The sequence below is a fragment of the Schistocerca piceifrons genome, chromosome 2, assembly GCF_021461385.2.
Source record: "Schistocerca piceifrons isolate TAMUIC-IGC-003096 chromosome 2, iqSchPice1.1, whole genome shotgun sequence".
Taxonomy (NCBI): Eukaryota; Metazoa; Arthropoda; class Insecta; order Orthoptera; family Acrididae; genus Schistocerca; species Schistocerca piceifrons.
This window is the reverse complement of record NC_060139.1, coordinates 677,597,724-677,611,349: the sequence shown is the minus strand read 5'-3', so window position 1 is coordinate 677,611,349 and position 13,626 is coordinate 677,597,724. Positions and strand designations below refer to the sequence as shown.

At 49.4% G+C, this 13,626-nt stretch overlaps 2 protein-coding genes across 2 annotated transcripts in view; both read left to right on the top strand.

The window, feature by feature from the left end:
• Positions 1 to 693: 693 nt before the first annotated feature.
• LOC124775743 (nematocyst expressed protein 3-like) lies at positions 694 to 2,151 on the top strand. Its single transcript, XM_047250572.1, has 2 exons — positions 694 to 1,132; positions 1,688 to 2,151. Exons 1-2 carry the CDS (start codon positions 694 to 696, stop codon positions 2,149 to 2,151), a joined length of 903 nt encoding a protein of 300 aa, XP_047106528.1.
• Positions 2,152 to 2,501: 350 nt separating this feature from the next.
• The window catches only part of LOC124775742, a 35,525-nt gene continuing 24,400 nt past the window's right edge, over positions 2,502 to 13,626 (top strand). Inside the window, exons 1-2 of the mRNA XM_047250571.1 lie at positions 2,502 to 3,043; positions 3,250 to 3,673. Of these exons, the coding sequence (XP_047106527.1) occupies positions 2,502 to 3,043; positions 3,250 to 3,673 (966 nt within the window). The remainder of the gene's footprint in view (positions 3,044 to 3,249; positions 3,674 to 13,626) is intronic.

The following is a 13,626-nucleotide window of genomic DNA, read 5'->3' as shown; positions in this document are numbered from 1 at the left end:
CTTATTTTAATTGTTATTTAATCATAAACAATTTTAAACAATGCTAAGGATTGTTCGGAATTGTTTATAAGGTATATATAGGGTAAGCCATTTGGCAGAGGCAGGCAGTCTCGTTTTGGTGTTTGAGTAGTAAGCACATAGCTGCTTCATGTATATTGTAAGTATGTTGTGAATTATTGTAATGTTTCTCAAGATGTTAATAAACAGCTTGTTACGCACGCACACGCACGCGGACACAGTCGCTGAGATGTGCAGCCGCGAGAAGGACGTGCCTGCGCTTGCTAGCGACGCGAAGGGTGTGGCAGATCGCCGTCCGGCCGCGCTTGCGCCGTCGGCATCCCTATCTGGCCCACCGGTTATGACGACCAGCGCTATTGCTTTGGATTTGGTGGACACAGCTACGGAAACCTTGAAGACAACGCTGTCTGCTCCGCTCCCCGATTCCGAAGATGAGAGCTCCACCGCACCTCAGCCACGCGGAGGAGGAGGAGGAGGAGATTAGTGTTTAACGTCCCGTCAACAACGAGGTCATTAGAGACGGAGCGCAAGCTCGGGTTAGGGAAGGATGGGGAAGGAAATCGGCCGTGCCCTTTCAAAGGAACCATCCCGGCATTTGCCTGAAGCGATTTAGGGAAATCACGGAAAACCTAAATCAGGATGGCCGGAGACGGGATTGAACCGTCGTCCTCCCGAATGCGAGTCCATCAGCCACGCGGACGAAGCGGGAAAAATAAGAGGAGAGCAACAGCCACGACGTCCGCTGTTCGCAGCTCGCCGAATGAGAAGAGGGCAAAGCAAGATTTCGCCCCTAACGCCAACGGCTTCGTCCTGGCCCGGAGAACTGCAAGACGCATACAGTCATCGACGACGCTTCCACCTGCCGTCGCCAACTCATTCGACGCACTTGCTGACACGCCGGAACACCTGCCGCGCGATCCTTCGCCGAAGAAAGACTCACATCTTCCGCCGGTGGTCCTCCAGTATCGGCCGCAGTATGGGGAACTGCAGAAGTTGTTGCGCAGCTGGACAACGGCCGTGTACACCGTGAAGCCTGCTGGGCGTGACCTGTACAGGGTCACACTCCGCACTGCTGACGATTATCGCCGGGTCACTCAGGAGGCGTCTGAGCGTGGTATCGCCTTCTATACCCACGCTTCCGCACCTGACAAGGTCTTGAAGATTGTAATACGCGACCTCCCATTCAACATGGAAGCCGATCACCTGCATCGTGAAATCGCTGACCTGGGCTTCTACATCCGGGCATTTGTGAAGATGAAGTCGCCTAAATCGCGCGATGATATGCCGCTCTTCCTGGTCGTCTGCTCCGATACCGTGGAGAACCGCAAGCTCTACCAATTGAAACGGGTCGCTGACGTCCCGGGTCGGACCGAAGATCTTCGCTCCAGGAGAGAACCAGTGCAGTGCTTTCGCTGCCAGGGGATAAATCACATCGCGCGCCACTGCTCTATCCCGGACAGATATGTTAAATGCGCCGGCGCCCACGCAGGACGAACGTGCCCCCGTCCTCCCACCGAGAAGCCGATATGTGCAGTCTGTGGTGGTGCACACGTGGCCAGCTATCGTGGGTGTGAGGTGTGAAAGCGTGCCATCGCTCGCCAACGCGGCCAAACACCCGCGCCACGTCCGAAGAAGCCAGCAACGAGCTGGCCTGGTGTTTCTTTCTCAGCGGCAGCATCAGGGGCGTCCTCCTCCCTCCCGACAGCATCGGACGCTCCTGCTCCCGCAGCATCCGAGGACGTGCTGACACCTGAGGCCACTGCGCCTCCACAGCAGCCGTCAGTGGCGGAACCGAGAGCTGCCTCTCCCACTGCATCGGCCGGGCCACGCCCCGCCAACCGCCGGCGCGGGGGTCGGCGCCCCGTGGGTACCCAGCTCTTAGCAACGTCAGTCGAGCAGCCCCAGGTGGACTCTCACAGCGAAGCAGCCGCGCCTCCCCCTTCCAGCGACGAGGCTGCGCCTGCTGCTTCCACCGTCGACCTGGCCAACCTTGTTGCGCAGCTCACTGCCCTAGTGACCAGCACCACGAAGTTGATCGAGGCTCTGTCGCAGCAACTCACCGCTGTAGTGCCGACGGCCACACCGGCCCCTACCGCTGTCAACCCTCACCAGCTGCACCATGGGAAGCATTAGAGGGCTCACGGTCGTCGCGTGGAATGCCAACGGCGTCCACACCCGAGACGGTGAACTTCGCCAATTTCTTCGAGACGAAGTCGTCGACGTCTGCCTTATCAACGAAACTCACCTGAAGCCTGGGGTCGACGTCAGGGCAGCAAATCACTCCAGCTACCGCACCGATCGACTGACAGCGGCCAGAGGGACAGACGTTTACATCTGCAATGGCATTCGTCATCAGGTGATACAACTTCCACCACTGGCAACGCTGGAGGCCACTGGTGTCGTCGTTCATACCTCGTCGGGCGCCATCACGTTCGTCGCTGCCTATAGACGGCCGTCCCGTCCGCTGGACCCTACTGACATTGATGCTCTCCTTGAGGGAGCAGGTGATCGTCGCTGGGGACTTCAATAGCAAACATGGTGCCTGCAACTCCAGGATCACCAATGCCGCCGGACCCTGCCTGCTCAGGGTAGCAGAACGTCACCACGCGCTTGTTGTTGGGCCGTACGACCCGACTATCTTCCCTGCTCATGGCCAACCGGATAAAATAGACATTGCAGTCGTCAAGGGCATCCCACATCAGATAACTACCACGATGAGGACGGCACTATCTTCTGATCATGTCCCAGTGGTTTTTGACGTTGATCTGGACGCCCTACAACAGCCCAGGAGAGGCATCTCGCTTGCTGGCATCAACTGGGACAGGTTTCAAGCAGCTGTGACGGACTCACTCGCCGCCGCCCCGCCCCCTGCGGACGCTGGAGCGGACGCAGCACTTCTGCACTTCGCAGCAACCACGATAGACGCAGCCAAAGCAGAAACGCCGCCCCTACCACGAACTCCGCCTGACTACTCCCGACAACTGCCCCCGAACATCACTGAGAAGAACCGGGTCAGCCGGCCAGAGTGGCCGAGCGGTTCTAGGCGCTACAGTCTGGAACCGCGCGACTGCTACGGTCGCAGGTTCGAATCCTGCCTCGGGCATGGATGTGTGTGATGTCCTTAGGTTAGTTAGGTTTAAGTAATTCTAAGTTCTAGGGGAGTGATGACCTCAGAAGTTAAGTCCCATAGTGCTCAGAGCCATTTGAGCCATTTTTGAACTGGGTCTACAGAGAGTGGCAGAGGACAAGAAATGCCAACACCAAGCACCTCCTCAACAGGATGCATCGAGACATCCGGGCCGCCATTGACAACCATTGCCATCGTGACTGGAATAACAAGGTCGCCACCCAGTGCCTTGACAATGGCACGGCCTGGCGAACGACGAAGAGTTTCCTACGCCGCACACAATGTATCCCTCCACTGATAGTCAATGGTCAGGCTGTCTGCCAACCAGCTGCGAAAGTGGATGGCCTAGCAGACGTCTTTGAGGCTGCGTTTACGTCGATAGAAGACCCGACCAATGCTGTACAAAACGACCTGGTTGCTGACCGGCTCCCGCGCTACTCGGAGGCACGCGACGACGATGACGTCATTGAAGAGACGACGGCGGAAGAGGTGTCGTCCATACTGCGCGATCTGAACCCCAGGAAAGCTGTGGGCCCAGACGAAGTTTCCAACGCCCTTCTCAAGAAGTTACTGCCAGTGGCTGTTACTCATCTCGCCAACGTCTTTAATGAAATCCTCCGGTCCTGCAGTTTTCCTCAGTCCTGGAAGCATGCAGAGATCGTGGCGCTTCTGAAGATGGGGAAAGATCTGCGCCAGCCCGTGAACTCCGGGCCTTGACTGCAGCGCCACGTTGACGAGGGAGGCCTCCTGCCCGAAGAGCAGTTCGGTTTTCGCAGGGGCCACTCAGCAGCTCACCAACTCCTTCAGGTAGTGGAAGATGCGTTCGTCGCCCTCGAGCAGCGCGAGTTCATCGACGCGGTGTTCCTGGGTGTGTCGAGTGCTTTCGACAGTGTGTGGAACCGTGGCCTCTTATTCAAACTTTTTGAACTTGGGGTACCGGCGTCGCACATCCATCTCATCCATTCCTATCTTGAAGATCGGACCTTCCATGTACGGGCCGCACACGGATTGTCCACCGTCCGACGCATCAACGCCGGTGTGCCACAGGGCTAGGTACTGGGGCCACTCCTGTACTCGCTGTACACTTCTGATGCACTGAAGATCGACCGTGTGCGGCTCGCCCTGTACGCGGATGACACGGCTCTATAAATAAGAAGCCTCAATACCGCCGTCTTGCGCCGCCGTCTGCAGCTCGCCGTTGACACCCTGGCAGCCTGGGCAGTCAAGTGGCGTCTACAATTCAATGGGGCCAAGACGCAGTTCCTGATCGTGACCAGAAGACTCGTTCCTGCAGGCCTGCAACCGCTCACCATCGGTGGAAGCCCTGTCCCGTGGCGTCCAAAGGCGCATTTCCTCGGCGACATCATCGACCGCCGACTCACGTGGTGTCCACACATCCACGAAGTGAAGGACAAAGTGCGGAACAGGCTCCGCAAACTCTACCCGGTGCTGAACCCCAGTTCCCAGCTATCGCGACTGGGCATCAGTCTGTACAAGGCGCTGCTCCGTCCTGTACTACAATACGCCGCTGTCGTCTGGGGGAACGCCGCTGACACCAACCTGAAGAAGCTGGAGACACTGCAGAATCGCATACTTCGGCTCGCCTTACACCTGCCTTACGACTTCCCAAGCACACATCTTCACGACATCGCGGAAGTACCACTGCTCCGTGACCTCTTCAAGATGACCGCCTGCACCTTTTACGAAAGTGCTGGCCAGTCAGACAACAACCAAATCCGGACGCTGGGCCGCAAACTGCCGCGCAGCGTCACCACCAGATGGCCACACCTGCTAGCTGCGTAGCTAGCACTGCCGAACTGTGCTGTGGAAACAGCCCTGAAGACAATCAACAAGTGAGGACGCATTACATCAGCATGCATGGGAGGCAAAGCAAAACCTGTTGCGAACTCCATCACACGTCAGAGGACAAGTTATCTCCGTGAAGATCCACGCGACGTGAGGCAGAGGCAGGCAGTCTCGTTTTGGTGTTTGAGTAGTAAGCACATAGCTGCTTCATGTATATTGTAAGTATGTTGTGAATTATTGTAATATTTCTCAAGATGTTAATAAACAGCTTGCTGAAATCAACTTCGATTTTGACATTAATTTAACTTAAGAGCTAAATTTTGCAGTTTATACAGAGAAACCCAGGACGATAGCGAAGACGGATCTGCACATTTGTGTGATGAGTACACGAAACCCCATTCTACAAAAATTTATGTAGTTGCATAGTATTACATAGATACTTTACAAGCTGAGCCGAGTTAAGTGTTGTGAGATCGGCAGCATTGTTGGCAACCATTAAGCGCCACACCTAATAAAATATGCCTTTACAACTTCCTACACGAGATACGGCTGTGAGTATGACATATACGTCCTCTGGCACTAAACTTCAAATACAGAAATAACAATTGTTTTAAAAATATTAAGAAATTCAACCAGAACAGGAGTTCAGTGATTTCTTTAAGCCACAGTTTTATTAATTGCTTTTGAAGAATTAAAGAGAAACAACTCTAAGCGAAAAAAATTATTAACAGTTGCATACAATATTAACAACGCGCTTCCACGATATTTAATTTCTCATGCTTTTCATTTGTGACAAGTCCCTGAGATAAAAATTCTATTTGTAATATTCTTACGTATGTAATTGTGTGGCATACATTTAGACGCTTCACGCTGAATCATAAAGAATCAAAAGATATATTGGTAGTAAAGAGTATCTACAAGAATCCAATTCACATTATTCCATTTACTGATATATGGGTACGATCATTGTAAAAAAATAAAACGTATTAATAAAATGGCTCCCTAACCGTTGGGCTTGAATTCTTGTATGTATTTACCTGTTTGTAACATAAAATGTGCTCTTTTTCATGTACAATCTACATGACTGAGTCTGTATGTACATAGACGGGACAGAAGGAGAATTTGAAGTAAATCATTTACTGGAATTTAATCTTGCGTCAATATCTAGAACTGGAGAGACGCGTGAAACAAAAATTAATCAAGGTAAGGATACCATTGCATGGTCTCACTAATTTACGAAATTCAGGCAATTAGGTATCTGGGGGCCACGCATGAAGTTTAACTTACGTAAATGAAAGATAGCTTCTTTGATGATTCTGTACAAATTCTGAGATTTCATACGCCGTAGTAAACTTTCTGACAGTTAAAATTAACTTTTTACGTGACATAGTATAGAAATGTACTTAAGGTGTCTCAGTGTTAACGATAGAGCTTTTAGATAGTTAAAAACAATCTTCTAAGAGAAGTACTACAAAGTGTGCTTACAGTGCCTTGGTTTTCAAGTGCAGATAAAGTTTACAGGAAGTTTAAATCAACCCTTTAAGTGACTTAGAGCAGAATTGTACTTACAGTGTCTCATTGCTAAGGTATGAACAGATTCATGTGACTGTGTTTCATTTGCTTCAAGTGAAAGAGTTAAGATTAATTTAATACAGTCAGTGATTAGGCAGTAGTATTTTATATTTGTGGTGTATAAATGTGTATGTTTGCGTATATTTGGTGTCACTGTGTATTTTGGGTGGGAATTTGTAAATATAGAACATGGATAGACCATGTAAGAAAGGCAAAGCCGAAGGTGAAGCATCATCCAAAGTTGAGATGACGGAGGATGTGCAAGAAGGGAATTTAATCGAATTAACTGAGGAAACTGACTCTGGGATCGCTGGAACAGCAGACAAACGCTGAATCAGCTGGCGCTTTAAACAAAGTCGAATCGGCCACGGCATCAGCTGATGTAATGTCACTGCCGCGGTAGACCAATGACTTCTTGACGTTGTTAGCGCAGCTTGACGTGAGGGAAAAAGCAAAGGAACGTGAGACGGTGGAGAAAGAGAAAGAGAAAGAGAGAGAGAGAGAGAGAGAGAGGGGGGGGGGGGAAGATAGACAAAAGGAACTTGAGAGGGAACAGAAAGAAAAAGAATAGAGATGACAAACTTGTCGAAAGATGCAATAAAGTTTTAGATGACAGAGATCAAGCCATTATAGTTCATTTTAAGAGGATAATGGATGATACGAAAGAACAAATGGCGAACTTTATTATTCAATCAAAAGATCTGCCTATAAAGGTCGGAGAACTGGACACGAAAGTAAACAGCCTAGGTTGTGGTGTCACCGCCAGACACCAACCACACTTGCTAGGTGGTAGCTTTAAATCGGCCGCGGTCCATTAGTACATGTCGGACCCGCGTGTCGCCACTGTGTGATCGCAGACCGAGCGCCACCACAAGGCAGGTCTCGAGATACGGACTAGCACTCGCCCCAGTTGTACGGACGACGTAGCTAGCGATGCACGCTGTCGAAGCCTCGCTCATTTGCAGAGCGGATAGTTAGAATAGCCTTCAGCTAAGTCAATGGCTACGACCTAGCAAGGCGCCATTAGTAACATTGCATGTATCTAAAGGGTCTCACTTGTATCGCCACAATCTCCAGATGTACCAAAAGGATGGATTAAAGTTAAGTATTCCAGAAGCTATGTACTTTTCTTTATAGCATTCATTATGTATCCTGTTTCAGACCTCACGCCTTCCTGCTTTAACTTAGCGCGTGCCTTTCAGCTTCCTCTCATTGTGTCTAGGCTGTCTTGTCTAGACACAACAATTTTTGGCGACGAGGATGGGATATTCTGACCTGACTAACTATTTAACTTAACATTTGCGGCACGCAACGGAGGTTTGCCCAGTTGTTTGTACGTGTCGTGATTGATCAATGAAACAGCAGCTCCGGTATCGAGCTGGAATGGTATGACCTTGCCATTAAAGTCCAAATCCACAAAAAGTTTATTGTCCTGCTGATGACAAGAGCGACTGTCTCGTGCAATTTGAACTGACACTAGTACAGAAGCACTTGCGACTCGACGCGATTTCCGGCGACGTCGACGCACAGTATTTGTGGGACGAACACAGTCACTGTTAGAGACAGTGGCACTGGACGAAGTGGAATTAACTACATGAATGTCCATGAGCGAAGGTTCACCAGCCTGAGTATTCTTGGTTCGATTCCGGCGCGAAGCAAAGGGCCTGGAATGGTTGTGAGTGTCTGATCTGAGCTTTTTCTGGCAATCACTTTGAAAATGTCCTTTCTTATTACAGAAAAAGCAAATAGCTTGGCGTGACGGGCAGTTGTCACGCGAATGTCTAGTAGCACACCGCGGGCATGATTTCACTGCATATGTATGCTGGCACGGCACACCTGATTTAGAGCGTGGCGGCAGCTGTGCGGACGTGTGCGAGGGCAGTTTACCGGGCCGTGCAGCGCGCCTGGCGGGCCGGTTAATGTTACACACGGCTGGCGAAGTTGCAAATGATTCCTGAGCAAAGTCAAGCGTGTCTTGTCTATCCAATATGTCTATCACTTGTTGAAGGGAGGGATTGACGAGTTTCAAAATCTGTTCCCGTATGCGAACATCAGAAACGTTCTGTGCTATTGCATCACATACCATAGTATCTGAATAAGGGATTCCACATTCACACTCAAAAGCACAATCCCTAGTAAGGCCTTGCAATGTTGCAACCCACTCCCTATTAGTCTGACTGGCCGTACGTTTGGTACGAAAGAAAGTATACCTTTTTGCAACTACATTAACTGTTTCCTTGAAATAGGCGTCCAATGCCGACAAAATTTCTTCGTAAGACAGAGTTGCTACGTCGCGTCGGGGAAATAATTTCACTATCACATGGTACGTTTGCACCCCTACACACGCCAATAAATGAGGCTGCCGCTCGTTATTTTGAATTCTGTAGGTGGCGAGATGAAATCCAAACTGGCGTGACCACTCCGTCCATGTTTCCACGTCTGCTTTCAGCGACGGTGCCGTCTGGTCAGCGCCCTGGGGACCCATCTACTGGCTCGCCTCATCCCCAGGTGTTACCGACGATGCCTTCCATTTTGCCCCATAGTGACGCGCCGCCGCCGCCTCCGCCACCGCCACCTGTCCTCCAGCCGGCGCCGCCCGCAGCGGACGCTTTGCTGCAGCCGCCAAGCGCCTCCCTGGGTCACGCGCCGCCGATCGCTTCCCGTGGCCAGCCGTCCTCCGCCATGGAACTCTTGCCCGCTCCGGACCACATGGCGTCTTCGCGCGTCGGGTACCCCGACGCAATGGAGGTCGACCCTTCGGCCCCTCCTGTCTCTTTACGGGCGCATACACCGCATGTTGACGTGCACCCTGGACTAGGTTTTCAGGCGTTTCCTAGATCCCCTCGGACCAAATGGCCGGGTGCGGGTGGCACAGCCTCGCCTGTTGTTAGGCTCCCCACCTCATCGCATACGTCAACATGGGGCCCTCCCCATGGCGGGCGGAAGCCTTATAACAAGACCGTTCGCCGAATTGCGGGGGAGGAATGTGGTGTCACCGCCAGACACCACACTTGCTAGGTGGTAGCTTTAAATCGGCCGCGGTCCATTAGTACATGTCGGACCCGCGTGTCGCCACTGTGTGATCGCAGACCGAGCGCCACCACAAGGCAGGTCTCGAGATACGGACTAGCACTCGCCCCAGTTGTACGGACGACGTAGCTAGCGATGCACGCTGTCGAAGCCTCGCTCATTTGCAGAGCGGATAGTTAGAATAGCCTTCAGCTAAGTCAATGGCTACGACCTAGCAAGGCGCCATTAGTAACATTGCATGTATCTAAAGAGTCTCACTTGTATCGCCACAATCTCCAGATGTACCAAAAGGATGGATTAAAGTTAAGTATTCCAGAAGCTACGTACTTTTCTTTATAGCATTCATTACGTATCCTGTTTCAGACCTCACGCCTTCCTGCTTTAACTTAGCGCTTCCTCTCATTGTGTCTAGGCTGTCTTGTCTAGACACAACATAGGTAATGCTCAGCAAAAGCTAGAGGCGAAGATTAAGAGACTCACTAATACTGTGGATGAGTTGCCGCAAAATATAGAGCATAAAGTAGAGGAAGGGGTGACGACCGCTATTCAGAGACTGAATATACGTGTTCAGCGCGAAAATATTGAACTGAACACACAAATTCCTCCAGAGATGAACGAAATGTCACAACGTATGGCAGCTCTGGAGAAAGAGAAAAAAAGGGAACAAGACAGTCCGTCAAATGCGAGCTACATGCACGGTAACGCACATATACAGGGTTATTACAAATGATTGAAGCGACTTCACAGCTGTACAATAACTTTATTATTTGAGATATTTTCACAATGCTTTGCACACACATACAAAAACTCAAAAAGGTTTTTTAGGCATTCACAAATGTTCGATATTTGCCCCTTTAGTGATTCGGCAGACATCAAGCCGATAATCAAGTTCCTCCCACACTCGGCGCAGCATGTCCCCATCAATGAGTTCCAAAGCATCGTTGATGCGAGCTCGCAGTTCTGGCACGTTTCTTGGTAGAGAAGGTTTACACACTGAATCTTTCACATAACCCCACAGAAAGAAATCGCATGGGGTTAAGTCGGGAGAGCGTGGAGGCCATGACATGAATTGCTGATCATGATCTCCACCACGACCGATCCATCGGTTTTCCAATCTCCTGTTTAAGAAATGCCGAACATCATGATGGAAGTGCGGTGGAGCACCATCCTGTTGAAAGATGAAGTCGGCGCTGTCGGTCTCCAGTTGTGGCATGAGCCAATTTTCCAGCATGTCCAGATACACGTGTCCAGTAACATTATTTTCGCAGAAGAAAAAGGGGCCGTAATCTTTAAACCGTGAGATTGCACAGAACACGTTAACTTTTGGTGAATTGCGAATTTGCTGCACGAATGCGTGAGGATTCTCTACCGCCCAGATTCGCACATTGTGTCTGTTCACTTCACCATTAAGAAAAAATGTTGCTTCATCACTGAAAACAAGTTTTGCACTGAACGCATCCTCTTGCATGAGCTGTTGCAACCGCGCCGAAAATTCAAAGCGTTTGACTTTGTCATCGGGTGTCAGGGCTTGTAGCAATTGTAAACGGTAAGGCTTCTGCTTTAGCCTTTTCCATAAGATTTTCCAAACCGTCGGCTGTGGTACGTTTAGCTCCCTGCTTGCTTTATTCGTCGACTTCTGCGGGCTACGCGTGAAACTTGCCCGCACGCGTTCAATCGTTTCTTCGCTCACTGCAGGCCGACCTGTTGATTTCCCCTTACAGAGGCATCCAGAAGCTTTAAACTGCGCATACCATCGCCGAATGGAGTTAGCAGTTGGTGGGTCTTTGTTGAACTTCGTCCTGAAGTGTCGTTGCACTGTTATGACTGACTGATGTGAGCGCATTTCAAGCACAACATACGCTTTCTCGGCTCCTGTCGCCATTTTGTCTCACTGGGCCCTCGAGCGCTCTGGCGGCAGAAACCTGAAGTGCGGCTTCATCCGAACAAAACTTTGTAAGTTTTTCTATGTATCTGTAGTGTGTCGTGACCATATGCCAATGAATGGAGCTGCAGTGAATTTATGAAATCGCTTCAATCATTTGTAATAGCCCTGTACATGCTAGGCGGAATGAACCGTTGTACCGCGAGAATACAGATACTGTCAGTCCTCGCGCTTACACAGGCATTGTTGGTGAAGCAGAGGCAGGCCAACTGTTGAGCAAGTTAAGCATGAGTCTCTAAACACTGGCACTTCCAAACATTCACAGATGAGAGGAAATCCGCCATTGTGTGATATTTATTAGGAGTTTCAACAACGTGTTACCGTATCTTGGACAGAGAAGCAAAAGTTACACTTCGTGTGGTTTCATTTATAACCAGAAACGTTGCTCTCTGGACCATGGAAGTTTCAGATACTTGTGAAACATATCCAGACATTGAAAAAAATGTTTTTGTCAAGGTTTTGGTCCGCCAGTATTCAAGAAAGATTATGTAAGTAGGTGTACAATCCCAAGCCGTACAAGGCACATCAGGGTAATTTGAGAAAATATTTTGAGAGGTATCTAAACAAGACAAGGTATTGGGATGAGCCGATGCCAACAAGAGATGTGCTACGCATACTAGATAGCCGGCTTCTCATACATATCTGTGAAAAGCTTGAGCACGTTCCACTCCTTCCTCTTGATCACTACAAAGACATTCTGATTCATGACTCCTTGAGCCCCATTACTAACAAATTGATTATCAGAAGGACTAGCCTCCCTCATTCTTTTAAATGAATGGGTGTGAGTACCCCCAGCCAGTACACCCTTTCCACGAGGAGGAGGAGGAGGAGAAGAAGAAGAAGAAGATGATGATAATGATTTCGAGGGTTCCGCCTCAGTCCCACGAGCAGCTAGGGAAATAGAGTGTCCACTCAGACAGAGCCCCGCGTGCCTGAGTAAGCCTTATACAACTAAGGTGCGGCAGGTTCCCCAGATTTTGCCCGCTAACGACAGTTCCATCTAAACAGCCATGCATCTCATCAGCACACAGCACTCGGGATTCAGGTTTTTTTAATACAGGTTTATTCTATCATCTCTGTTCCAGGCGGTCATGCCAAGATCCTCGTTCTCTGTAACATACAACGTTTAACAGCCGCGCCGCACGGTGGTTGCTGAAGTATTCCTACAGCTTACGGTGATAGAGGGCTGGCGACACTCACCAGTCCACAGCTCAGGACTCCCACGGTAGCCAAGCCCATACTCAGCAAATGAACGATGAGCCTCTGCAGAAAAAAAAAAAGAATCTTGCCTGATGTGAAACAACATGAACCTAAATCTTTATGTGATGATGTACAACATGCTGTTTGCACATTTTATGAAGATGATAAATAGTCATTTGTGTCCAGGGATACAATATTTTTTATCTGTCCAATCACAATTAGGTGCTGTAGAACACAAAGAGAAACATCTTGTTTCACTGAATTTGAAAGGGCTATATACAGGCTTCATTGAGAAGTTTCTCGCATACGTAACTGGTTTCTCTAAATTGGCACATGTTACATCCCAAATGGTGTATACTTGCGGGTGCTCATGGAACACAGTCTGTGTGTGTTAGTATTCATCACCAGAACATGAAGCTGATATTGGACGTGGCCAAGCTTTACAAGTCAACTACAGATTTACCAGAGAATGGACAGTGATAAATGCCCTGGAGTGCAAAGTATTTCAGCTTTTCTTGCAGAATGAGAAGCGGTACATGCAACAGATCAGAACAGATCGATGTATGTTGACGTCAGTGATGAAACAGGCGAAGATTTCATACGCAACTTCTGCAACAAACTGGTATTTCTTAAAAGTCATCGTTAAATAGCAAAGCAGCAATCACATAATCTTGCTTCACTGAAAGAAACACTCGGCACAACATAGTATTATGACAGGAAATTTTTCTCAGAATTACCCGTTTCTTATACAAGATGCAGCACAAGAATTTCAGTGGCAGCAATCCTAGGTCATTGTGTATCCTTTTGCAGTGTATATACCAAAACCAAGGTCAGCATCATCAACTACTAAGAGCATGTGCATTTCAGGGTTACCAAACGCCTAACGTTTTCCAGACATGTGCAGTTTTTCAATGCTTATTGTGATGTCCAG

Coding starts and splice junctions, on each gene's coding strand:
- LOC124775743 (XM_047250572.1), top strand. CDS start 694: ATGCGAGTCCATCAGCCACGCGGACGAAGCGGGAAAAATAAGAGGAGA. Junction 1,133..1,687: donor TCAGGAGGCGTCTGAGCGTG/GTATCGCCTTCT, acceptor TTTCTTTCTCAG/CGGCAGCATCAGGGGCGTCC.